Genomic DNA, 26,102 nt, shown 5'->3' with positions numbered 1-26,102 from the left:
CATGTAAAATATTAAGGCTCATACAAATTTACATACTCATACATACAAATGCTTTTTGAGTGATTACAAAGATATAAATTAAATACTTTTCATTCGGGGGCTACCGGTATGTGGAATGTTTTTAATGTAATCCTTGTACAGTGACATTTCACAATAAAATGTCCATTGGAAACAAAGGTGCACCCCTTTCGACATGCCAAAAATGCTCCCCCGGCCTGTCAAAAATTCTTTGCCCCCCCCTTTTTTTTTAATTCACCACCACGGGGTAGGCCTACACAGAATTATTGCACTACCCCTTAATTAGCATTAAATTGGTGGCGTGCGCCCTTAATTTCAGGCTTACATACAGCTCGTAACCCTTATTTAGACTTAGTGATATAAATTGTGTTTCTTTGTGTCGACGTTTGTGTACTTTTGACATTTCAGACCTTCTATAATCTGTGTTCAGACTCAGCAGTTTACATTTTGGTTTATGGTTAACACTTACGGTACACTAGTTTTTGAATTTGCCATTGAACTGTTTAACATCCATTGACATGACATCCAAGGCATATTGTAGGTAAGCTTATCTAGAGCCATTTTAGGTATGCCAGGTGAATTCAAATTTGCCATCAAACCATTTTAAAGCCCTTGAGTAAAGAGAGCCAAAACTGAAAGCTTTTTGTCATAGCACTTTCCGTAGCAAAGTTATTGTCAAAGATTGACTTGAATCATCAAAAAGATTCTGCTAGCAAAATTGGTTCCCAAAAGGGCGCACACCACTAAATAATCGTCCCATTGAAATACGTGTAAAAACACCAGTTTTATTTATTCGTTTTGAGGCCTTTTCGGCGCTTTCTGAGAATTTTAATGATAACCAGTCGATTGCAAATCGATGAAAGTTTAACATATGTCTCAATGTATGGGTTGTCTTACACCTCGTTTTCCCGGTAGGACCCGCTAAACAGCGCCCTCACTGTTTTTGACATGCTCTCATGACTGTAAACCCGTGTCTGCCCATTTTTTAATCGCGGACCTATTTTCTCGATAATTATAAAATGCGACTTTTTAGTGATTCAAATTCATGCACAGGCTTTACACTTTTATTTAAGCTATAATTCGCTACTCTTTCTGATTATTAGTCCAAAGAGCAGCCCATAATACCTCAAAAACTTTCTGTATTTTACCGGAACTTAGTAGGGTTGCACAAATGGCGCATTAATTTAGTGGTGTGCTCCCAAAATAGCATTTCGGGGTGTTTCTAGATCTTAGTCTCATGACGCTAGCAGCTTTTTTATAGAACTGCTATCAAAATCCCTCTGAAATTCAATGTGCGAGTCTCTCATCACCAAAAAAAATCATATATTTGGGTCAAGTGAAGTATACACTTACACTTAGATTTGATGGGTTAAAATTATAGGTTCAAGCCTTTCAGTTCCCCGTATCCATTCTTGTTCCAAAACTTGTCAATTTTGCCCTTAAATTGGTTTGTTGTCTTGACATTCACCACATCTGCAGGAAGCTTATTCCATGTGTCAATCACTCTCTGGGAGAAGAAAAACTTCCTCAAGTTTAGGCCTTTGTGCAGCTGCTTCTTGAAGAGTTTGTAGCTGTGTCCCCTGGTGCCTGTATTGTGTGACATGGTGAAGAGCTCCTCTGGTTTGATATCTTCGAGCCCATTCAAGATCTTGAAAACCTCTATCAGGTCGCCTCTTAATCTTCGAACTTCAATGTATGAACTCCATGCCTGGACACAATACTCCACATGTGGACGGACATAGGCTTTATGGGCTATTTCACGTTAAGTGTGCACTTTTCAAAATGGTGCTTCAGCATTTATGGTTGCCTGAATTTTGAACATTATATAATGTGGGTGATTTCATTAGATGGGTGTTATGGAGGAGAAGCTACAGGAGCATTTTCATTAAATTCTGACAACTTTTTATATCAGATTTTTGCATTTACATGCATTTTTGACACATTTCTGGAGTCCCACTTCATATTTTGAATGTCTTGTGAATTTCTTATTCTTATTCAATGGATGCGTCTTGTAAAGAATTCACGTAATTTGATTGGTTTTCAGGTGTATAATATCTCACAATAGTTGATAGTGATATTAGTCAGGGCGCGCGCCGCCACGCAACGGCGGCACGCTTGTTGCTTCTCAATGATCTCGCGATTATGCGTTCGCGTAATACACGTGCGAGAACTAAGAACGCGATTCGGCGGCTTAGATGTTCGTGATGGTTTCGTTCATTTTAAAAACAACGGGGATGTCCTCACAAAAGTAACTTTTTTTTTGTTGAAAAAAGGCAGTTTTTCTCGCAAAAATTACATTAAAACTGAATAAGAATGAGAATAAATGATAGGATTTTGTCTTTTGTCATTTTTGTAATTATGTAGATTCTGTGTTAAACAAAAAAAGTGATGTCCTCTCCAAAACAAGTACTATCAAAATTGAAACTAAATTGGTAGTTCCTGCCAAAATTTGCATCTGTAGAACCTTCAAGGTGTTATGCAATCATAAAACAGGACAATTAGTTCTGAGGATATTTGTATCAAATATCACAACCTGCCAATTTTGTTGTCTTGGTTCCGTGTTAAAAGTGTGTCCTCTCCAGAACAGGGGTAAATTGGCAGTTGACACAAAACCAAGGGTAAATGTTTGACTTTCTTTTTACAAAATTAACCTTCTCCTTCCCGCTAACAATACAAGGCATTAGTTAAATCACAATACTTCAAGTAGCCAATATATGATGATATCATGTTGTTTTAAAAACAGAATGTTCTCTCCAGAACAACCAAAAACTGTGGTCCTTAACAGCTCACAAAAAGCATGTACTTTTATTTCAAGTGAATGTTTCATCTAGATATTGACAACACATCTAAAGTGAACATTTGTAGTCAGAAACATCTATTTTCAAGATATGTTTTGATGATGAAAGTGTGGTTCATGCCTCACCAAATAGCTGTGACCTGTGTCTGGATTTACAGGAGCCTACATGTACATTAAAAATAAAATACAAGAGATCGTATGCTTTTTAGCAGTATTTGTGTGTAATAACATCTGATGAAAACTTTTAAACTGATGAAGATAAGTTTGCTGCTTGAATATCAGTGAAAAAAAGTGAAAAACTGATTGTTAAACAAAATGTCCTCTCCAGACACCCATACGTTGGAAAGCTCAGAAAACACAAGTTCTACTGAAAAATATGGGCATTTGACAATATTTAATTAAAACACATCAGAACTAATATTTATGATAAGAAAAATGATACACAAGAGGATATACTGTTATAATAAAGTAAGTGTTTCATGTTTTTCCAAAATCGTTTAACTTGCTTCTGGCTTTACAGAAGCCCGCACTTTAAAAATGTCATGTAGAAAAACAGTAGAATGATTAAAAAATGTGTATTATCATCTGATGAACAATGTAAACAAATGCAAATAATGTTGACCCATACATTATTTGAACTACATAGCACTGAAGTGGTTAATGTTATTTTGTTAAACAAAATGTCCTCTCCAGACCCCATGCATTTTCCCATTGAAGCTTTAGTGATGAATTTAACAATGTTATTGATGATCCCACGCTCTGATATTTTGGAATTGAATTTTGTACATCATGAAGTTCTAAAAATCATAGAATTTTTATGAATTTAAGGACTTCTAATTTTGACCCTCTGTGGGACTGTAAGTGTACACTTAACGTGAAATAGCACATATACAGGATGGAGAAACTCTCTTTATCGATGTACTTGAATGTCCTCTTGATGATTCTCAGACTGGTCATGGCCTTGTTGGCTGCCTTTGTACACTGTGTTGATGGTTAACAGTCATCTGTGATGTAGACACCCAGATCCTTCTCTTCTTTGGCTACCATAATTTCATCTTCTCCTAGGACGTAGGATCTCTCTTGTTTATCGTTCCCTAGATGCATGTATTTGCATTTTGATGCATTGAAACGAAGAAGCCAGGTGTCTGACCAGTCCTTGAGTTGGTTGAGATCATCCTGTATAGCATTGCTACCTTCAGTGCTGTCTTTCTTGACCCTGTTGTACAGTTTGGTGTTGTCAGCTAACATTTTAGTTGTTGACGTAACTACCTCTGGCAAGTCGTTGACATGCAATACGAAGAGTATTGGCCCTAACACTGACCCCTGCGGTACGCCGCTCATGACATCAGCCCAGTCCAATAGTTCTTTCCTCACTCCAACCTGTTGTTTTCTGTTCTGAAGAAAGTCTTTGATCCAATCCAAGATCTTGCCAGAAATCCCAGATGCTCGCAGTTTGGAGATAAGCCGTCTATGAGGGACTGTGTCGAAGGCCTTTGCGTAGTCAATATATAACATCTACTCCGAATCCTTCATCCAAACTTTCTGTAATGTCTTCCATAGTGGTGAGTATAAGTTGGTCATGCATGATCTTCCACTTCTGAACCCATGTTGATCTTCTGAGAGCAGGCGATGTTGGTTGACATGATTAAGAATGGCATCTCTCAGTAGCGAATCCATGATTTAGCAAGGAACACTGGTAAGACTGACTGGTCTGTAGTTACAGGCCTGATTTTTTGACCCTTGAAAATCGGTGAAACTCTTGCCAGTTTCTAGTCTTCTGGGATGCAGCCTTCCTCAAGAGATTTCTTAAAGATCATGAACAATGGGACAGCCATCTCTTTGCATTCTTTGAGGACATTAGCATGTACTTGGTCTATATCTGGTGACTTATTCAACTTATCCAGCTTCTTCATTACATCTTCCAGAGTAAAATTTGCCCCCAATGAGCTCTTCTATGTCAGCCTTGCGGTCTGCTAAAGTTGGTGGTTCCCCATCAGGTTCTTGTGTGAAGACACTCTGGAAGAAGCTATTCAAAACATCAGCTGTTTCTTTGTCAGTCTTTGTAAGATCACACTGGTCATTCTCCAATTGGGAGACCCCTGTCTTAACTTTCTGTTCCACACGAACATAGCTGTAGAAGGCTTTTGGTTTCTTCTTGAAATCTGTCATGATTTTCTTCTCGTAATCTACCTGAGCTCTTCTTACTTTCTTCTTTAATTATGTTACTCTGCTTTCTATATGCCTCATATTAAATCTTTGTACTGCTGTGTCTTTCTGTATCGCTGATGCATGTTATATTTTTTCCTAATTGATCGCTTTACACCAGACTTCAACCATGGTGGCTTCTTGCTTTTCTTCTTCTTGAGTGGAACATGTTCTTGAATGGTTGTTTCATACTCTTCTTTGAAGATGTTCCATGCTTCGTTGCAAGTCTTATCTTTAAACTCCTCTTCCCAATTCACACTCTTGAAGTGGCTGTTGATCTTAACATAGTCACCTTTTGGGTAGTTATATGACCTGGTCTCATTGTCGACTTCTTTGAAGTTAGACTTTGTTTCGTACTCCCAGAAAAGTCCGTCATGGTCGCTGCTTCCAAGCGGTGCTAGATGTTCAATCTGGTTTACCATCTGTTCATCTCTGGAAAAGACGAGATCAAGCATGGATGGTTTCTGGGTACCTCTATTTCTTGTAGGCTTTATGACATGTTGCACTAGATAGAGATCTTGTGTTGTGTCAAAGAACATCTGTGCCTCGTCAGTATCCCCACCACTCTCTACCTTGCCTTGCTTCCAGTTAATCTCCGAGAAATTGTAGTCACCTATGAGTAAAAGATGAGTAGCATTCACCACTTTCGCCGATTGTTCCAGTTGCTCCAACAACTTACCATGCTTACGGTTATTCTGTTCTGTACTGTTAGGACTTCTATAACATGTCCAACTAACAACTTCTCATTCCTCTCCAACTCAATCAGACACCACACTGATCTGTTGAAGTCATTGGAATTGTTGATCTCGTGACAAGCAACCGCTGACAGTGACTCATTAATGTACAGAATGACACCACCTCCTCTACCGCTTGGTGAATCTTTGTCAAGTCTAAACATTACATAGTTGTCAAAGGCAGCTTCACTGTCCATTATTGTGCTGTTGCACCAGGTCTCTGTTACACCAACATATTTTTATGTAGGTTTCCTTGAGCAAGCGGTTCTTTTAAATTTCAATGTAAATTTGTATTGCCGGTTTAGGCCATTTTGGCTGACTAGCAAATGTGTTAACTGACGTTTCCCTCTCATACCTATAGTCAGCCAAATTGGCCCAAATATGGACTAGCCTTTGGAAAGCTTTGGAAGTTGACACACTTTACTAAATCGTCTGTGTTCGAGGGCTCAGTGCCACAAGGTCCTATCTGCATTTCGGCCATTTTGAGAAAATCAGCTTTGACACTTTTTGCCATGTTTCAAATTGATTGTAGAGTGTTCCTCGATAAGAAATGTTTCAGTGTTGTAAACAGGCTTAATACCTGCCAAATTTAGTCATGAATATGATTTTTATACGGTACCTCTTGCGAAGTGTGAGCATGACATTTTGTTAAATATTGTTTATTATTAATGTGCATGACCAGATAGGACCTTGTGGCACTATGCAATTTGAAGGAAACCACATTTAGGCCCATGTTGGTTTGCTTCAAATGAATTACTGGGCTCTAGTGCGTCCGCAACTTGAGTACGGCACAGCAGCATGAAATGGTATACCAGGATGGTATTTCTTGCTATTCAATGTTTGAGCCACAGAGTCGTATCTGCATAATATGACACAAAATGTTTGAGCCAAAAGATCCCATCTGACAGATGGTAATGATCGGCTGTGGTTACTTCCGGACTATGATCGCTTTAACATGGTGTCATGCTTAATCGCTTTCTAGTTGATTTCGGTAGCTTTGTACTCTAGCCTTGAATGCAAAGCTATCAGTGAGCAAATTTGAAGAGCTAGACTTCTTGAGCATCATGACCATGATGACTCTGTACACATATCGAATCTGCATTGCTGTCTATTTATATGCCTATAGATGTTGTAGCTGGAATTTTCAGGCTACTGACTAGATTGCAGAAATCGGTCTAATGATAGTCAGCCATATGAGATTCTTAGCCGGCATCACTTCAATATGAAATGGATGAATATAGATGAACATATAGGTGCAGGTCAGGACTGGTGCTTAATTTCTTAGTATTTAAGCCTTTTGGTCCCGCTTTTGGTTAAAGTAAAATTTATCAAATTTGGGGGTCATTGGGTGAGAGCATGATTTTTGTTATTTGGTGAGAGCAAAATGTGCAAAATATGGGGTCACTGGGTGAGAGACTGGGTATTAATTTGGACCTAATTTAGGGGGATTTGGTGAGAACATGACTTTTTTTTTTAATGTGGTGAGAGCCAAAAAGTTCCACAGAATGTTTAATTTCTAGTTCTGGCGTTGAAATAATTATTAACAAAAATGGGTCTTACATTTGGTGGAAAAGGATTTTTTTTGGTAAAGAGGCCTGCATATGTGTCACTTTTTTTTTTGGACAAACATGTAATTGTAAAACATTGGATGGGATATTTAGGGATTCAATTAAAGCTGCCCTCGCGAAGTAAACCACTCAGATGACGCGGACGCATCGTTGTTAATCGGTGATGAGCAACGGTGAAACATGATTGAATCCCTTTCATTCGGAATGTCCGTTTGTCATTGCCACTCATCCTAAAGAATAAAGCGGTAATATTTAGCTGCTACCGCCAACAGAAGAGGGTTCATGTGTACGCATATGTTCCAGGCATGACGAATTTTACACGCTCATGCGTAACACGTACGCGTAACCTTGCGTTCGCGTATGCGCTACTGAACTGTTGATTCATCACGGATTAACAACGGTTGGCTCCTGTACAAAGGTATAGGAAGAGTTGTTGAATTATAGGTTAATGAATGCGTCTTACTTGTTGAGAGTGAAATTGTACAAAATAATGCACGCGTACTGAGATGTTGATGCGTCTAATGCACGAGCCCCGAAGGGGGAGTGCATTAGACGCATCAACATCTCAGTAACGAAGTGCATTATTTTGTACGATTTCTCGAGCAACAAGTAATGCGCATTTATTAACCTATTTCATACACAAGGTAAAACAGGTGTGATTTTTGCTAATTTTATAACAAAATTGTCACTAAAAATGTTGGAAAATACGAGCAAATATAAATGCATCAACCCGCCAGGAAAATGAATCAATCCAACGCGATGTGAATGTGCGCGAAAGCACTGCGCGTAGTACTCGGACTGCACGCCCGTGCAATTATACAATATTAATGCACTAAGCGTATTTTCTAACGGCTTTTCTGATTGGCTATGTGGTTCTAAGAGTGTATGAATCTCATTTCTGTCGTTATGCTTGTATTCCGTTTCCTCTTGAATCGTGAAATTGATCCCCAATTGATGTGTTTCTTTATTTAGGTTCACGATGCATAACTCTATCACCAAAGGTCAGTCGGAACTTAACACTGTCATATACAGAGTTCGATCTACCCACATTCAAATTTACTTCAATTTGTTTCATTACAGAACAATGGCGAAAAGACGTCCACGTGAATGGGACTACCTAATGCCCCACGTGTGTAAATACTGCAGAAGATTCTACAATGATGTGTTTAGATATTTGTCTCATATAAGGCATCATGAAATGCAGATTCGTCGTTACTGGTATGACTATAAGAGTGCACTGATGTGTGAACCTATTCCCAAGATACAGAAGACTAAAAGCAGTCAAAAGTTGTTAGAAAGGAAGAGTAAGTTATGGCAGGAGAATAAGGACGGAAATGCATGCACACAGAAAAAACACCAAGTTGGACAGAAAACATACACGAGGAAAAGAAAAAGTGTGCGTGCAAACATATTAAGACATAAAATGGTGATGAGATTAAGTAAAGAACTACAGAGCAAGATAGGCAAAAAGAGACACGTATCTTATGCTCACCAAAATTGCCAACAAGTATCTCCAAGTTCCAGGTGTAAGAAAGTTTCCAAATCTTGCAGTTTCTCAAAGAAATCATCCACAAGTCAAGGAAGCAGCTGCTCAATGGATGAAGGAATAGAGACACAAAAGACTTGTCGATTTTGTGCCAAGAGTTTCAGTAGATCTGGTTATGCTAAACAGCATGAAAAGCTTCATACCAAAGAGGGGCTTTTTAAGTGTCAATTTTGTGACAAAGGTTTTACTTCGACAAGTAACTTAAAGACACATGAACGTATTCACACTAAAGAGAAGCCTTTTATATGCTCATTTTGTAGCAAAGGCTATATACAGTTAAGTAGCTTGAAACAACATGAACGTATTCATACTGGAGAGAAACCTTTCATGTGTACATTTTGTAGCAAATGCTTTACATGGTTAGGTAACTTGAAAACACATGAACGTAGTCATGAACGTATTCACACTAAAGAGAAGTCTTTCAAATGCAAAGTTTGTGACAAGGGATTCGCATCCTCAGCAAGCAAGACTCAGCATGAACGTTTTCATTTTTCAGAGAAACCTTATGAATGTAACTTTTGTGACAAGCGCTTCACAACATCAGGAAACAAGAAAATGCATGAACGTATTCACGCTAAAGAGAAATCTTTCATATGTTTATTTTGTAGCAAAGGCTTTACACGGTCGGCTGACTTGAAAGCACATGAACGTATTCATACTGGAGAGAAACCTTTCATATGCAAAGTTTGTAACAAAGGCGTTACAAACCTGAAAACACATGAACGTATTCATACTGGAGAGAGATCTTTCATATGCAAAGTTTGTAGCAAAGGATATACACGGTCAGGTGACTTGAAATCACATGAACGTATTCATACTGGAGAGAAACCTTTCATATGCAAAGTGTGTAGCAAATGCTTTACACGGTCGGGTAGCTTGAAAGCACATGAACGTATTCATACTGGAGAGAAACCTTTCAAATGTAAATTTTGTAGCAAATGCTTTAGAGGGTCGGGTCACTTGAAAGTACATGAACTTATTCATACTGGAGAGAAACCTTTCATATGCAGAGTTTGTAGTAACGGCTTTACACGGCCGGGTGACTTGAAACTACATGAACTTATTCACACTGGAGAGAAACCTTTCATATGCAAAGTTTGTAGCAAATACTTTAAACGGTCGGGTGACATGAAGAGACATGAACGTATTCATACTGGAGAGAAACCTTTCAAATGTAAATTTTGTAGCAAATGCTTTAGAGGGTCAGGGCACTTGAAAGTACATGAACTTATTCATACTGGAGAGAAACCTTTCGAATGCAAAGTTTGTAGCAAATGCTTCACACAGTCGGCTCACTTGAAGACACATGAACGTATTCACATTGAAGAGAAATCTTTTATATGCTCATTTTGTAGCCAATGCTTTACACAGTTAGGTCACTTGAAGCGACATGAACGTATTCATACTGGAGAGAAACCTTTCATATGCAAGGTTTGTAACAAGAGCTTTACACGGTCGGGTGACTTGAAGCAACATGAACGTATTCATACTGGAGAGAAACCTTTCATATGCAAAGTTTGTAGCAAATGCTTTACACGGTCGGGTGTATTGAAAGCACATGAACGTATTCATACTGGAGAGAAACCTTTCATGTGTACATTTTGTAGCAAATGCTTTATACGGTCGGGTTACTTGAAGAGACATGAACGTATTCATACTGGAGAGAAACCTTTCATATGTAAAGTTTGTAGCAAAGGCTTTATACGATCGGGTGAATTGAAAGTACATGAACGTATTCATACTGGAGAGAAACCTTATATATGAAAGTATGTAGTAAAGGCTTTACACAGTCGGGTGGTACGAACTTATTCATACTGGAGAGATACCTTTTAAAACCATATTATAACATTTGCTGAGGAGAACGCCCTCAAAAAAAATTAAATTCTTGTTTTTACACGATTGTAATGTACTTTAGTCAATAAGATACTCTGCAAAAATCAAGACTTTAGGTGCTGTAGTTTTGTCAAAATCCGAGATTTTGAATAAAACGATGGAACCGGCGTTACGATGGAAATATTATTCGAACACGTATGCACAGTACGTACACGGCGTGCGGGATACACATACACACACACCCCGAGGATCGTACCGTATTACAACCGCGGGAGTAACATGCATGGGCGCTAGTAGTAAATTCCAATTTTCTATGCTTTACTATGCTCACTTGTTCGGCTCAAAATTAAAAGGGGACATATCTTACAGTAAAAGCTAACATTTTATGGAAAATAAATACTAATCTATTTTTACAGAAATGTTATAATATGGCTTTAAATGTAAATTTTGTAGCAAAGGCTTTACACAGTTAACAACTTCAGGAAGGAAGAAAATCCATAAACGTATTCACGCTGAAGAGAAGTCTTTCATATGCTCTTTTTGTAGCAAAGGCTTTTACCAAGTTAGGTAGCTTGAAGCAACATGAACGTCGTCATACTGGAGATAAACCTTCCATATGTAAAATTGCAAATTTTGTAACAAATGCTTTACACGGTCGGGTCACTTGAAAGCACATGAACTTATTCATACTGGAGAGAAACATTCCGTATGCAAAGTTTGTAGCAAATGCTTCACAGAGTCATGTAAGTTGAAAGCACATGAACATATAGTGGAGAGAAGCCTTTCATATGCTCATTTTGTAGCAAAGGCTTTATGAACGTATTCATACTGGAGAGAAACCTTTCAAATAGTGGTGGGTTAAAGAATGGAGATGCTTCAAATTTCTTAGGAAACCAGCTTATTTGATAGAGTATGATCACCTGATCATTTTGACCCCTGACAAGAAAATAACACAATGCGAGAAAAAAATGAAAACTAAAGACTTCTGGGAATAACTATTTTGCAAAAGAATGGTGTTAATTGTTATTTGTTATATAAAATTAGTGTGAAATTATGTCACACACGTTACTGAAGAATGGCCCAATAGCTTTATGAAACATCGCCCTTTTTTCGGGCTGATGACCTACCACTTATAAAATATTGTGCGAGATGGATCATTTGCCAGGGAGTATTTAATTGTGGTATCTGGGTCAAATCAGTCCCACAGAAGCCCCAACCATTTAATTTGTAGCTAAGACTGTCGGGCCTACAGAATGGTGAAATTTCATGCCTGTTAATTTTTATTAGATAGCGGGATAAAAAGTAAAAACTCATCTCATGAATGTTTGAAAATTAAATAAGAATTGAAATTCTTCCATTAAAAATTCTCAGCGTGTATGTGCATGTACTGTGTATGTACCATTTGTAACGCACAAAGTTAAGAAAGTACCATTTTTTGGCGGGAAAAGGAGAGGTAGCCTATTCGCGAAGTCGAGAAAAGTCGAGGTGATGATAAGTAGATTAACTCTTGCTCAAATCCTAGGTGATTTTATATAAACAAGAGCAGTTATTGCACCGGGAACTGGTGGACCGAGCTAAGTATATCCCATTGACCCCAATTGACCTTTGACCTCGGTTGACCTCAATCTGATGACCTTTGACCTCGGATGACATTAATTCATTAATTAATTCAATTATTTATGTTGTATTTATTTAACTGACTATACTCTCTTTTATTTCTTCATTTAAAAGGTTTAAAATATAATGCATCTCCAAATTGCATAAAATTGTGAAATCCTATAAGGGGCTATAGAGGCCCTGCATTATTTTATCGATTGGCTCCAAACAAATGATTTGAACCGGTGTCCTTCACCGTAGTTATGGCGGAGTGCAGTCCATTCAATCAAATGTTGTCATCAACCTATTTGATCGTAGTGCAGGGTTATGTGTGTGAGACGAACTGTCACGGTAGATTGCAATCATGCTTTTGTTAAATGCATTTGAGTGTCCGGGAATATTTACGGGATGATACGTCACATGCAAGGCCTCTATAGAACCTTTATTTCACCATGGAAGTACTTCCATGATTTCACCTATACATGGCAAGTTGCCATGTACGTGTCCTAACCTGATGACACAGCTGCACTGAAATGACTGAATTGTAGCTAGCTTTTGCAATGGGAGAGGGGAGTAAAATGGACGCAACTTTAAAAGCATTAAGGGTAGAACCCCGGTGTTTTTATTGTATTTCTATTTTTTTCTCTCTTTCATTTGACACCACTCGGAGGGTTATAGCTTCGTAGCATTTCGAGATATGCCCATTTATGACCAAATGGTTAGTCAGTTAGTAAGTAAACTTAGTAAGTAAGCTAGTAACATACACTGATATTGGGTGTTCCCGCTACGCGGTCCACCAAAAAGTAGACAGAAGTCGCGAATAGTCGAAGAAAGGCCTACGAAGGGGTCAGTGATATAAATTGACCGAAATACCCAATTGCGGCATATCCCCATTAACATTTTGGAACTTAAGACAAGGGCAGAATTTCTATTACAAAAACCCCAAACCCCTGATGTTAGCAGAGGTCTATGCGCTATATCTGTGCAAGAGCTTTAATTTGACACCTCGTGTGTCTTGTTAGGACATTTTTATAGGGGAGCAATATTTTTTAGTTCGTAGAATTTTCGCTAATTAAATTTGTACACTATTGCAGATAGGGCTTTCTTGCCCTTAACATCTGATGTCTACTTTGTCTCCTATGTACATACAATTTTATGCTAAAACACATAATAGCTGCCGGGTGCCATATTTTAATATTGTGTACAATATAGACAGGGCCGTTCCGACCATTAGGCCAGGTAAGGCGGTCGCCTAGGGCGGCAAACATAGAGGGGCGCAAAAAGGGCGAAAAAAAGATAAAAACGGGAATGGAGAAAGAAAAAATGAGGGCGGATAAAAAGAAAAAATGGGAGGAAAAATAAAAAGGGGGCGAAAAGAGAAACAGAAAACAGGGCGGAAAACAGTGGCGTGGAGGTGGAGGCACGTGCGCCACGCTTAGGGCAGGCGCCGCCCTTAGGGGCGCCGAATTGACCAATTCAGGAACGATTCTGCGCCCCTCTAAGTGATGAAAGTCAACATATTAGCACAAAATCATTTGAAATATCAATTTAAGACTGATATTCAATTTCATTATAACCAAAATTAATTAGTGGTAAGCCCTATTTGTGCACATTTTGTTTCGAGAATTTGGGGGGGCTTCATTATGATACCAGCTAATGAAAGGAACCTATAATCCATTATATGCGCGAATGTTTAGCGAGCAGCGACACATACGGAACGCACCTTGGCTGGCGACATGGAGGAAAACAATGGATATGCATAATCAGCTTTATTGTTTTATACTTTCTAGACATGTTACAACCTCTAGCCCCACACATTTTAGAAAGTATAAGTTATATTAATAAAAGTTATTTCTTTCTGACGAAACAAGTCTAAATACGACTTGAACTATGGGCGACACATATTTGGCATTTTGAACACTTTATCGGAGAATGTTCTTTAAGTACTAATTTGGTATATATGGTGATTTTAGCTGCCAAAGCTAAAATCTGAAGTTTGAGATCAATTAATGTCTTATGGTAGGGGTCCCAAATTGGACTAGCATATTCCAACTTGGGTCTAACTAGTGTTTTATAGGCAATTTCCTTTGTTTTAGATGAACTGTTCCACAAGTTTCTCTTGATGAGGCCAAGGATTTTGTTTGCCTTAGTGACAGTTTGGTGAATGTGCTTTGTCCACGCGAGATCATTTGAGAGTTCAACACCCAGATATGGGTGTTGATTTACTTCCTGAAGCAGCGAATCACCCATAAAATATTGATGATCCAAGGGGTTTTTCTTATGAGTCATCCTCATGATAAAACACTTAGCTTTATTAAATTTCATCTGCCACATGACTTCCCAGTTGCAGAGGGAATTTATCATCATCTTGGAAGGGTGTGACAATCATTGATAGAGTCAATTTGCCGGTATAAGATCAAATCATCCGCAAACATCCTAACTTGAGATGTGACGTTGTCTGGGAGATCGTTTATATAAGCGAGGAATAACAGAGGCCCCAAAACTGTGCCTTGAGGAACTCCCGATACAACAGGAGATTTAGCAGAATGTTCACTATCAATGATGACTCTCTGGGTCCTATTGGAAAGAAACGCTTGGATCCAATTCTGCATATTATTTCTAATCCCGAGGTGGTGAAGTTTAACAAGCAGACGGCGATGGGGCACAACATCAAATGCTTTACTAAAGTCCATGATGCACAGCTCTATTTGGCCACGGACATTTAGCACTTGAGCTAGGTCATCAACAAGACCCGTTAGCTGAGTCTCACACGATCTTCCTCGTCTAAAACCATGTTGCTTATCACTGATAATTGAGTACTTGTCAAAATGAGCCATTATGTTGCTAACAATGATATGCTCCAATTGTTTACTGACGATGTATAACGTTATGAATTGTGATACTAGAGGAATAAAGGTATCCCCCGATTATGCCATTATGTTATTTGCCACGATCCAAAAGAGATAACTTCCATTCAGGTAATATCATACAGCCTCACTAGAGGGATTTCTATAGTTTTTATAGTTTAATTTCGACTTCCAAAATTGTTCAGTTTTAACATCAGATCAGGCTCAAAATGCCAAAAATTACCAATCGCCAGAAGGGAATGATAGAAACATATCATAGTGAAGGAAAGTGTAACCGTGAAATTGCCGAGGGATCTATTCGATATAATTTGAGAAAAAAGGAGATTCATGGTTCAATGGACAATCGCCCGAAATCAGGACGGCCGAAAAAAACAACACCAAGATAACAACCGAACCCAAATAGCGTTTGTATCAAACATTAATTTGTTGAAGATGACCAGCAGTGCAGTCGGATAACTGCCAGTCGATCATGACAACTTTTTGATAGTAACAGGGTACTGACGTCATAATGAGCCTCATTAAATAAATAAAGAAAAAAGGGTACTGACGTCATAATGAGCCTCATAAAATAAATAAAGAACACTAAATATTCTTATTGAGAAAATTGGCGGCGCTGTTAAACAGCGCCGCCACTTTTCTCAATGGAATCTTACCGCAAAAATAAGAATATTTTTTCTTTATTTATTTTTGTACTAAATGAGGGTTCCAAGCAGTGATGTATCGTTCGAGTCCGGACTGGGACTCGAGTCCGGACTCGAGTCCACTTTTTGTTGGACTCGGACTTGGCTCGGACTCGGACACAAAAAGACTCGGCTCGGCCAGTGGACTCGGACACAAAAGGACTCGGACTCGAAGCCGAGTCCGGTCCGAGTCCAGTCCAATTAAATCCATGTAAAATGTGAAATGATCATATCTAAAAATGTGTTATCATTTAAATGAAATAATTGATAATAATTACATGTAAATGCATAATTTTATTAAATATTTGCACTATAAAAAATATCGAAGAGTTCTTTCATGGAACTTTCCAATTCATTTAAACTCTTGAAAGAGAGAAACATGCACACTGGACCCTACATCTCAGCTCCTACTCAGTAAATTGGTACTCAAACATAGGGCTATTATACTAGGGTGCTGTAGTTTGTGTGTGCTCACTACTCACTGGCACTGCACATTTATGTGGGACAATTTTGAAAAGATGTTTAGAATTAATGGTGAATTTCTGCTAGTATTATTATTATTATGACGATGATGATAACGATGATGATGAAGGTGATGATGATGAAGGTGATGATGATGATGATGATGATGATGATGATGATGATGTTATTTTTATGTAATGTATTTGAAAACATTGCAATTCATTTACATAACTTGTATGCTTCTCTAGTCTCTGGGTGCAAGAGTTTACATGTACATGCAGTGTGCCACACACACACACATATCCCCACATGACTGCTCATACAGGTGATCTGCTGATCTGATACATGTAGATTTTACCTTCAGGAGTTAATACATGTACCATGATTGTGTGGTATGGCTGGTTGGTTGACTTGGGTTGAATCCTTGAAATGTCAACTGTGTGAGGTGCACTGGGGTGGGGTTTGGTGGGGTGGGGTTTGGTAGGGTAGGAATGTATAGGGAGAGTGGTGTGTGGTGTGGTGTAGTGAGTGACCTTTGACCAATGACTTTGTTTTTCTACAATTTTATCATCAAAATGCCATAAAATTATGTGGAATCTTTGAAATTTTCTTTTCTTTTCAGCAAATTTGTATTGTAAATTTTTAAATTAGAAACAAAATATAAAATTTTGCTCCATTTCTTATGATCCATTTTTTCAAAATGTTATACCAAATGACCCCCTTCTTTCAAAAATTTTTATACCTAATTACCCCTTTTTCAATTTGTTATACCCAATGGCCCATTTTTATACAAATAGGCTCCTACTAAGCAATGCCAGTAGGCAGATACATGTGTTACGAGCCGTACTTGACTCAAGGCCAAAATCACCTTTTACCCGAACTCACACGAATGCACAACACAAATACACTGTTCGTTTAAGCTAACAAAATCTAAGTCTTTAATTGAAAGCAAGTTTCGTTTGGTACATTATAATGACTACAAATGCACATATACATTAATCAAATATAATCACTCTTTATCTATTTTGTACTTAGCCAGCATTCTTCTTCTTGGTGATCATAAAGTTCTTGTAATGTTCTGGACGACTGATGTAATATATCCCTATTCACTTGTCCTGCGACAATCAGCGAAGTCCTTTGTACACTTGCATTGATAACTCCTTGCGTATAAAATCCTTACACGAAAATGGTGTTCTCCAAACACGTTTACAACTCCTTGCGCAATTCTCCTATACTAAACTCCTTGCGCCGTCCTCCTATGCTAAACTCCTTGCGCCGTTCTCCTATGCTAAACTCCTTGTGCAGTTCTCCAAATTTAACTCCTTGCGCTGCTTTCTCCAAACTTGGTGCTATTTCCACCTTTCACACAATATCTTCAGGAAGCAGGACTGCGATGCAGTTGTCCCCACTTATTTTGACAGTTGCGTTGAATCAAAATACCAGACTTCAGCAAGTCGACAGAAGAATATATTTCCTTTCTTGGAAGAATAACGTTCTTTGACGTATTCTAGATCTTCTCCGACAACACTGGTAAATAGTAGCACTTTGACTACATAAAATATTTCTGGTTTGTAATTTCCTTTCTTTCAAGGAATTGGACTGTAAGCATAGCCCAGATCAACACTATCAACTGTGACAATAATAAAGGCTATTGTCAGCCTGTCAGATCTGTATCCAGATGATAATAATTGTAACAAAATTTCATAAAGTCGCCTCTACAATCCGCAGTAGACCCTGATGTCTTACTTTGGTCCATTTTCGTAGCTTTGAAATAACCATATTTCAGGCAAGGCTGAACTTGTAGCACTGTAGGAATCCTCCATGGCTACACTTTGAAATACTCCCTGAGTATCCAGAATAACTGGTTAACATTAAATACTCTCTTTTTGAGAGCTGTAGCTACATCCATTCACATTACAATCATATCGATACAGGTCTGCCTAGAATTATTATTAACATTGTGTTTTATCCCCCATCTGGGATTTTCCCAATGTTCTAATCATAGACATTAACATTTCATCTTACATCACTTCCTGTGGGTTTTCCCGTGATGTCATTCTTTCTTTATACAGTCTCAGGGATTTCCCCTTGACATAAATAAATAGTCTTCACAAATGATGTTGTTATTTCCATCATAGGGGATTTCCAGAAAAGTCATAATAAACAAACTATTGCATGATTAGAAAGGTAACTTCCCCTATTTCATGACATACAATTATACAGGGTACATCACACATGTCACATTTATAAAGTTGAATGACCCCCCACACACACACACACACACACCCTCACCGGGAATGGACTCTGACCGAATCCAGACTCGAGCCGGACTCGCGTCTTATTTTTGTTGGACTCGGACTTGGCTCGGACTCGGCACCCCCGGACTTGGACTCGAGTCCGGACTCGGACACAAAAGGACTCGGACTTGGCTCGGACTCGGATACAACTGGACTCGGCTCGGACTCGGACAAGCTGGACTCGGGTACAAGTCTGGTTCCAAGTTCCTGCAATTATGACTATTATTGATTAAAGGGTTTATATTTTAGTGACAGTAAGGTTTGATACGTTTTCCATTTGTAGTATCATTACAATTTAACATTTTCTGCGGTTATAGGGGGTGCGGAAATACATTTCGTCGGGAGAGTACGTATCAAAGTGTATGCATGGTCAGAATTTCGTTTCGCAGTGCGAGAATTAATTTGCAGGAATCATTTGATTCTTCAAAATCAACTTACTTCAATTATCACCTACAAATATTTGTTCACAAGAATCTTTGCGAGAATCGATTCTCGGATTCTCGCCAAAATTCTGACCCTGTGGTGAAGAGCTATATTTTTGGACAAAAAGTGTCTTGTGGTTTTTATTGAACCATATCCTAAAAAGAGGATACTGGAATCATGAAATGCCCATTTTAAGTTTCAATTGTAAAACATTGGATGAGATAAACTCGTTCAATTTCCTCTTGAATCTTGAGTTTGATCCCCCATTGATGTGTTTCTTTGTTTTGGTTAACAATGCATAACTCTATAAACAAACGTAAGTCAGAACTTATCACTGTCATAAAGGGTTCTAATTTCTACCCATTTTACTTAATTTGTTTCATTACAGAACAATGGTGAAAAGACGTCCACGTGAATGGGACTACCTAATGCCCCACGTATGTAAATACTGCAGAAGATTCTACAATGATGTGTTTAGATATTTGTCCCATATAAGGGGTGGTGCAATAATTATGTGTACCCCCGGGGGTGAATTATAGGGGGGCAAAGATTTTTTGGCAGGCCAGAAGAGGGGGCAAGCATTTTTTGGCAGGTCAAAAGGAGGGGTCAAGCAGTTTTTGGCAGGTCAAAAGGGGGGCAAGCAATTTTTGGCACAGATATGTTGGGCACCGTTTCTATATTACGCCCTAAAAAGGCGTAGGAAAACATTAGGAACACATTCAAATATGCAAAATTTCCTGCTCGCTGCGCTCGCATTTATATGGTAAGACAATTTAATGTTTTAAATTCGGGTTCCCCAAATTCTTGCATGTGTAAGGGGGGGCAAAGATTGTTTGGCACGTCAAAGGGGGGGGCAAAGGTTTTTGGCACGTCGAAGGGGGGCAAAGCTTTTTGGCACGGCCAAAGGGGGGGCAAGCGATTTTGGCAGACCATTTTGAGAATTCACCCCCAGGGGTACACATAATTATTGCACCACCCCTAAGGCATCATGAAATGCAGATTCGTCCGTACTGGTGTGACTATAATAGAGTGTAGTGATGTATGTACCTATTGCCAAGATACAGAAGACTAAAAGCAGTGCAAATAAGAGACAAAAGTTGTTAGAAAGAAACTGGCAGTTATGGCACGGGAATAGAAATAAACGTATTGATAAACATATTCATACTAAAGAGAAGTCTTTCAAATGCAAAGTTTATGACAAGGGATTCAAGCAAGACTCAACATGAACGTTTTCATATTCTTCAGATAAGCCTTATAAATGTAACATTTGTGACAAGAGCTTCACAACATCAGGAAAGAAGAAAATGCCCGAACGTATTCACGCTAAAGAGAAGTCTTTCATATGCTCATTTTGTAGTAAATGCTTTACACGGTTAGGTAACTTGAAGGACCATGAACGTCTTCATACTGGAGAGAAACCTTTGGTATGCAAAGTGTGTAGCAAAGGCTTTACACAGTCAGGTAACTTGAAAGCACATGAACTTATTCACATTGAAGAGAAGTCTTTCATATGCTCATTTTGTAGCAAAGGCTTTATACAGTCAAGCAACTTGCAAAAACATGAACGTATTCATACAGGAGAGAAACCTTTAATATGCGAAATTTGTACCAAAGGCTTTACACAGTTATGTAGCTTGAAGAAACATGAACGTATTTACACTGGAAAGAAACCTTTCATATGCAAAGTTTGTAACAAATGCTTTACACAGTCAAGCAACTTGAACAAACATGAACATATTCATACTACAGAGAAACCTCGGAAATCTTTCATATGTAAAGTTTGTAGCAAAGGCTTTACGCGGTCGGCTGACTTGAAAGCACATTAACGTATTCACACTAAAGAGAAGTCTTTCCTATGTTCATTTTGTAGCCAATGCTTTACACGGTTAGGTAACTTGAAGCGACATGAACATCTTCATACTGGAGAGAAACCTTTCATATGCAAAGTTTGTAGCAAAGGCTTTACACGGTCGGGTGACTTGAAAGCGCATGAATTTATTCATATTGGAGAAAAACCTTTCATATGCAAAGTTTGTAGTAAAGGCTTTATACGGTCGGGTGAGTTAAAGGCACATGAACGTATTCATACTGGAGAAAAACCTTTCAAATGTAAATTTTGTAACAAAGGCCTCACAACGTCAAGAAACTTGAAAGCACATGAACGCATCCATACTAAAGAGAAACCATTCATATGTAAAGTTTGTAGCAAAGGCTTTACACGGTCGGGTAACTTGAAAACACATGAACGTATTCACACTAAAGAGAAGTCTTTCATATGTTCATTTTGTAGCCAATGCTTTACACAGTTAGGTCACTTGAAGCGACATGAACATCTTCATACTGGAGAGAAACCTTTCATATGCAAAGTTTGTAGCAAAGGCTTTACACGATCGGGTGACTTGAAAGCGCATGAATTTATTCATACTGGAGAAAAACCTTTCATATGCAAAGTTTGTAGTAAAGGCTTTATACGGTCGGGTGAGTTAAAGGCACATGAACGTATTCATACTGGAGAAAAACCTTTCAAATGTAAATTTTGTAACAAAGGCCTCACAACGTCAAGAAACTTGAAAGCACATGAACGCATCCATACTAAAGAGAAACCATTCATATGTAAAGTTTGTAGCAAAGGCTTTAGACGGTCGGGTAACTTGAAGCGACATGAACATCTTCATACTGGAGAGAAACCTTTCATATGCAAAGTTTGTAGCAAAGGCTTTACACGATCGGGTGCCTTGAAAGCACATGAATATATTCATACTGGCGAGAAACCTTTCATATGCAAAATTTGTAACAAAGGCTTTACACGATTGAGTGAATTGAGATCACATGAACGTATTCATACTGGAGAGAAACCTTTCGTTTGTAAAGTTTGTAGCAAAGGCTTTAAATGGTCGGGTGAGTTAAAGGCACATGAACGTATTCATACTGGAGAGAAACCTTTCAAATGTTCATTTTGCAACAAATATTTCACAAAGTCACATACCTTGAAAACCCATAAATGCATCCATACTTAAGAGAAACCATTCAAATTTTTTAAAAGTTTTTACAGACTTTTTAAGGCTTTACAGATTCGAGTCACTTGAAAGCACATGAATATGTATTTATACTGGGAGAAGCCTTTTACCTGAGAATATGTAGCAATGCTTTACACAATCATGACATTGCTATAATTATAAATTATTCTAATTATGAATTATTCTAATTATATATTATTATAATAAATTATTATAATTATAAATTATTATAATTATAAATTATTATAATTATAAATTATTATAATTATAAATTATTATAATTATAAATTATTATAATTATAAATTATTATAATTTTTGCACAGCCCTTTAATACTAATGAGCGTATCAATAATTGGCTTAAAAAGACATGGACGTATTCATAGTATAGTAATGAAGTATTGCAATTGTAACTTTTGTGATACGTCATCAAAATGTTTTCATACTGAAGACTGAAACTCAGAAGCAAATTTTGTAACAAATGTTTCACAGAGTCATGAGAGTGAAGAAGCATGTAAAGACATGAATGATTCATACTACCGTACAGAGAAGCATTTTTAACATTATTTGCTAACAAATGCTTCACGCTGTCAGGGCAATTGAAAGTGCATGAATGTATTCAATGTAAACAATGAGACAAGAGTTTTACAATGTCACGAAAAAAACTAAAGAACATGTAGCCTTTCATGTTTGTAACAGGGCTTTGACATTGAATGCACATGAACGTGATTCATACCAAAGTGAAACCTTTTAAGTGCAAATTGTGTAACAAATGTTTCACAGTGTCAAGTAATTTTGAAAAGACATGAACATATACGAAAGAGAAGACTTTTAAAGGTAAATTTTGTAACAAATGTTTCAGTGTCAGGTCAATTGAAAACATAAACGACATCTTCATAATTAAAGAGCAGCATGTTAGTGCTAATTCTGTGACTCGAGCTTTTCAATACCAGGTACCCTGAAAAGATGTGCAGCTCCCCAAATACCATTAAGTAGAGACGCCACATCGGTCTATCTGCTATAAATTAACCAAATTCCAATCGAGCTCTTCAACAACATCAAGAAATTCAAACCATTTAGTCTCCATATTTTCAGTCGAAGAAGTGTCCGTAAGAATGGAATAAATATATCTTGGAACTTTATTTTCAAGACTAAGTTGATATTCCATGTAACAGTTTAGAGTTTAACATAGTTTAAATAGTCTTACCCATACGGCAGTTTTGCTGCTGTTCTGAGTAGATAACAGATTGTAATTTAGGCCTATGATAATGCTACAGAAAAATTGGGGGAAAATTGCTGACCAATTATGAGTGGGGGGAGGTAACATTCCCAAATGGCATGCCAAAAATTGCACATCCCACTCGGCCTGCCAAAATTGCTTCCGCCTTCTCACGGCCTGCCAAAAAGCTTGTCTGACTTCACCATGTCTAAGTTTATATCTAAAATATATAAAATATATTTTTCTAAAATATATAAAATATATTTTTGGAAAATATATAAAAAAGGAATCCTATGGTAACATTGGTGTTTGTTAAGAAGTTTTGTTATTTTGGAAAAATATTCCAAAAATACACTTTCTTTTCTCCATATCAGGCCAACATACAAAAAAATCAGTTCAGAGTAGAACTTTGTCAGTTAGATTTTCATAGTTTAAAGCAGGACTTCATATCAGTATTTACATTGTAGGCCACTGTGGTCTAGTACCCAGACCCATAGCCACCATTCAACAATAATAGGTCAAATTGCAAAGACACTCAATTTTAGTTCACCATTTCCTGGCCCCAGGTGTCTTCTACCCTTCATGTATGTATCAAAGTGTATACAGGGTCTGAATTTCGTTTCACAGTGTGAGAATAAATTCGCGGGAATCATTTGATTCTTGGAAATCAACTTGTGTAAACTACAAAATTCTGTTCACAAGAATCTTTGCGAGAATCGATTCATGAATTCTCTCCAAAATTCTGACCCTGGTATGGTGAGGTGTTATTTGACCTTCATTTTGAAAAATTTATAAAGCAATAATTTATAAAATAACAGTGAAACTTTGTCCATGAATGGCTTCAATTGGGCCGTCATTTTTTTTTGGCTTTTTACACAATAATTTTACACAATAATAGTGCCAAATGGCTTCAATTAGGGAGCAGTCATTATTTACGACAGGGGGAATGGGCATTTTGAGGGGGGACCCGAAATTGTTTTGGGGTCTTGAGGGGGGAACGCAAAATTTTTCGTTGAACCAGGAGGGGGGTTGTTAAATATTTTTCCAAAAACGCCCACCCCTGCCGTAAATAACGATCGGTCCCTTAGGTCTTCATTTTGTAAATGTTTCTCACTTATCAGACACCCTCTGGGTCGCACTAGCGCTCTGAGATGTTCGCTTCGTGGTCATATTTGACAAAGATCTAATTTGCCCTCCCCTCCCGCCCGGTCTACGAATTCCAGCATACAAGCCTGGAAATGGTCTGCCAAAAATCGCTTGCCTCTCCCACCCTTTGGCCATGCTAAATAAATCTTTGCCCCCCCCCCTTTCGGCGGCCAAAAAAACATTTCCCCTCCCTTTTGATGTGCCAGAAAAAATACCCCCCCCTTAATAGGCCTACACATGCAAGATTTTTGGGAACTTGAATTTGAAACCTTAAAATTTTGTGTATTAAACGTGTTCATAACGTTTTCTTTTTTTGCGTAATATAAAAACGGTGCCCAAAATATCTGCCAAAAATCGCTTGCCCTCCCCCTTTTCGACCTGCCAAAAATCGCTTGACCACCCCTTTTGACCTGCCAATAATCCCCCCCCCCTCGCCTCTTAGTACAAATGCAAGATTTTTGGGAACCTGAATTTGAAACCTTAAATTGTCTTATCATATAATGCGAGCGCAGCCTGCAGGAAATTTCGTATAGTCTATTTGAACTTGTTCCTAACATTTTTCTACACCTTTTTAGGGCGTAAGGGACCTTTCACAAACACTTGTTGGGGGACTGATGCAAAAAAATTTCATCGCAAAAACTTTTCTCCCCCACCCCAACAGATCTCAACATTTTCAGGGCCCTCTTTTTGACATAAAAATTATGGGTCAACCCCATAAAAGCATATAAACTCAATTTTCCCAGGAAAGTTTGTGGTCATTTTGTTCAGCCCCCCCCCCCTTTAAGAGGGTCAAAAAATGTCAGGGCCCCCTTTTTGCATCAGGCCCCCTAACAAGTATTTGTGAACGGTCCCTAATATAGAAACGGTGCCAAAAATATATGTGCCAATGATCGCCCCCCACTTCGACCTGCCAAAATTGCTTGACTACCCATCTTTGTTCCATTATAAGGTATTTTTTTTGTATTTGCTATAGCCCTCGAATGAAATGTATTTAATTATGTTTGTACTCGCTTAGGTAGCATTGTGTGTGAATTTTACATCCGAACTAAGCGCTATTCTTTTTTTGGGCATTTAGTGTCTAAAATTGCCCATTGCCGTCCATTTCTAATCGTCAACCCCATAGACTTTACATGTAAAATAAAAAGGCTCATACAAATTTAATAGCACTTAGTTCGGATGTAAAATTCACACAAAATGCTTTTTGAGAGATTATAAAGATATAAATTAAATAGGGCCTATCTGTCATTCGGGGGCTATGTGGATTTTTTAATGTAATCCTTGTACAGTGACATTTCACAATAAAATGTCCATTGGAAACAAAGGTGCACCCCTTTCGACATGCCAAAAAATGTTTGCCCCCCCCCCCCCCTGGCCTGTCAAAAATTCTTTGCCTCCCCCCCCTTTTTTTTTTTTTTTTTGTTTTAATTCACCTCCCCGGGGTAGGCCTACACATAATTATTGCATGCACTAACCCTTAATTAGCATGAAATTGGTGGCGTGCGCCCTTAATTTCAGGCTTACATACAGCTCGTAACCCAATTTAGACTTAGTTACCTAGCCGGGACACCGGCTAGGTCTTGTGATGCTATCGGATCTTTCTTTCTTCTTCTGGCAACAAAGCGTGACATTTTGCGTGACTTGCCACGTTTCGCCCTAGCTCTCTTATGCTTTGACAGATTTCAACCATACTTGAGCC

At 38.2% G+C, this 26,102-nt stretch overlaps 2 protein-coding genes across 2 annotated transcripts; both read left to right on the top strand.

The window, feature by feature from the left end:
- The first annotated feature begins 455 nt into the window (after nt 1–455).
- On the top strand, nt 456–11,989 carry LOC140141432 (uncharacterized). Its single transcript, XM_072163286.1, has 2 exons — nt 456–559; nt 8,403–11,989. The coding sequence occupies exons 1-2, from the start codon at nt 537–539 to the stop codon at nt 10,630–10,632; spliced, it is 2,253 nt and encodes a 750-aa protein (XP_072019387.1). The 5' UTR covers nt 456–536; the 3' UTR covers nt 10,633–11,989.
- An 8,288-nt stretch (nt 11,990–20,277) lies between these two features.
- Nucleotides 20,278–22,043, top strand: LOC140140628 (uncharacterized). Its single transcript, XM_072162386.1, has 2 exons — nt 20,278–20,655; nt 20,917–22,043. Exons 1-2 carry the CDS (start codon nt 20,331–20,333, stop codon nt 22,041–22,043), a joined length of 1,452 nt encoding a protein of 483 aa, XP_072018487.1. The 5' UTR covers nt 20,278–20,330.
- Nucleotides 22,044–26,102: the final 4,059 nt, after the last annotated feature.

Source organism: Amphiura filiformis, chromosome 19 (genome assembly GCF_039555335.1).
Source record: "Amphiura filiformis chromosome 19, Afil_fr2py, whole genome shotgun sequence".
NCBI lineage: Eukaryota > Metazoa > Echinodermata > Ophiuroidea > Amphilepidida > Amphiuridae > Amphiura > Amphiura filiformis.
Note: the sequence above shows the minus strand (reverse complement) of the source record. Positions and strands in the feature narration are given on the sequence as shown.

Coding starts and splice junctions, on each gene's coding strand:
- LOC140140628 (XM_072162386.1), top strand. CDS start 20,331: ATGCCCGAACGTATTCACGCTAAAGAGAAGTCTTTCATATGCTCATTT. Junction 20,656..20,916: donor CAAAGGCTTTACACAGTTAT/GTAGCTTGAAGA, acceptor TTACACGGTTAG/GTAACTTGAAGCGACATGAA.
- LOC140141432 (XM_072163286.1), top strand. CDS start 537: ATGACATCCAAGGCATATTGTAG. Junction 560..8,402: donor ACATCCAAGGCATATTGTAG/GTAAGCTTATCT, acceptor GTTTCATTACAG/AACAATGGCGAAAAGACGTC.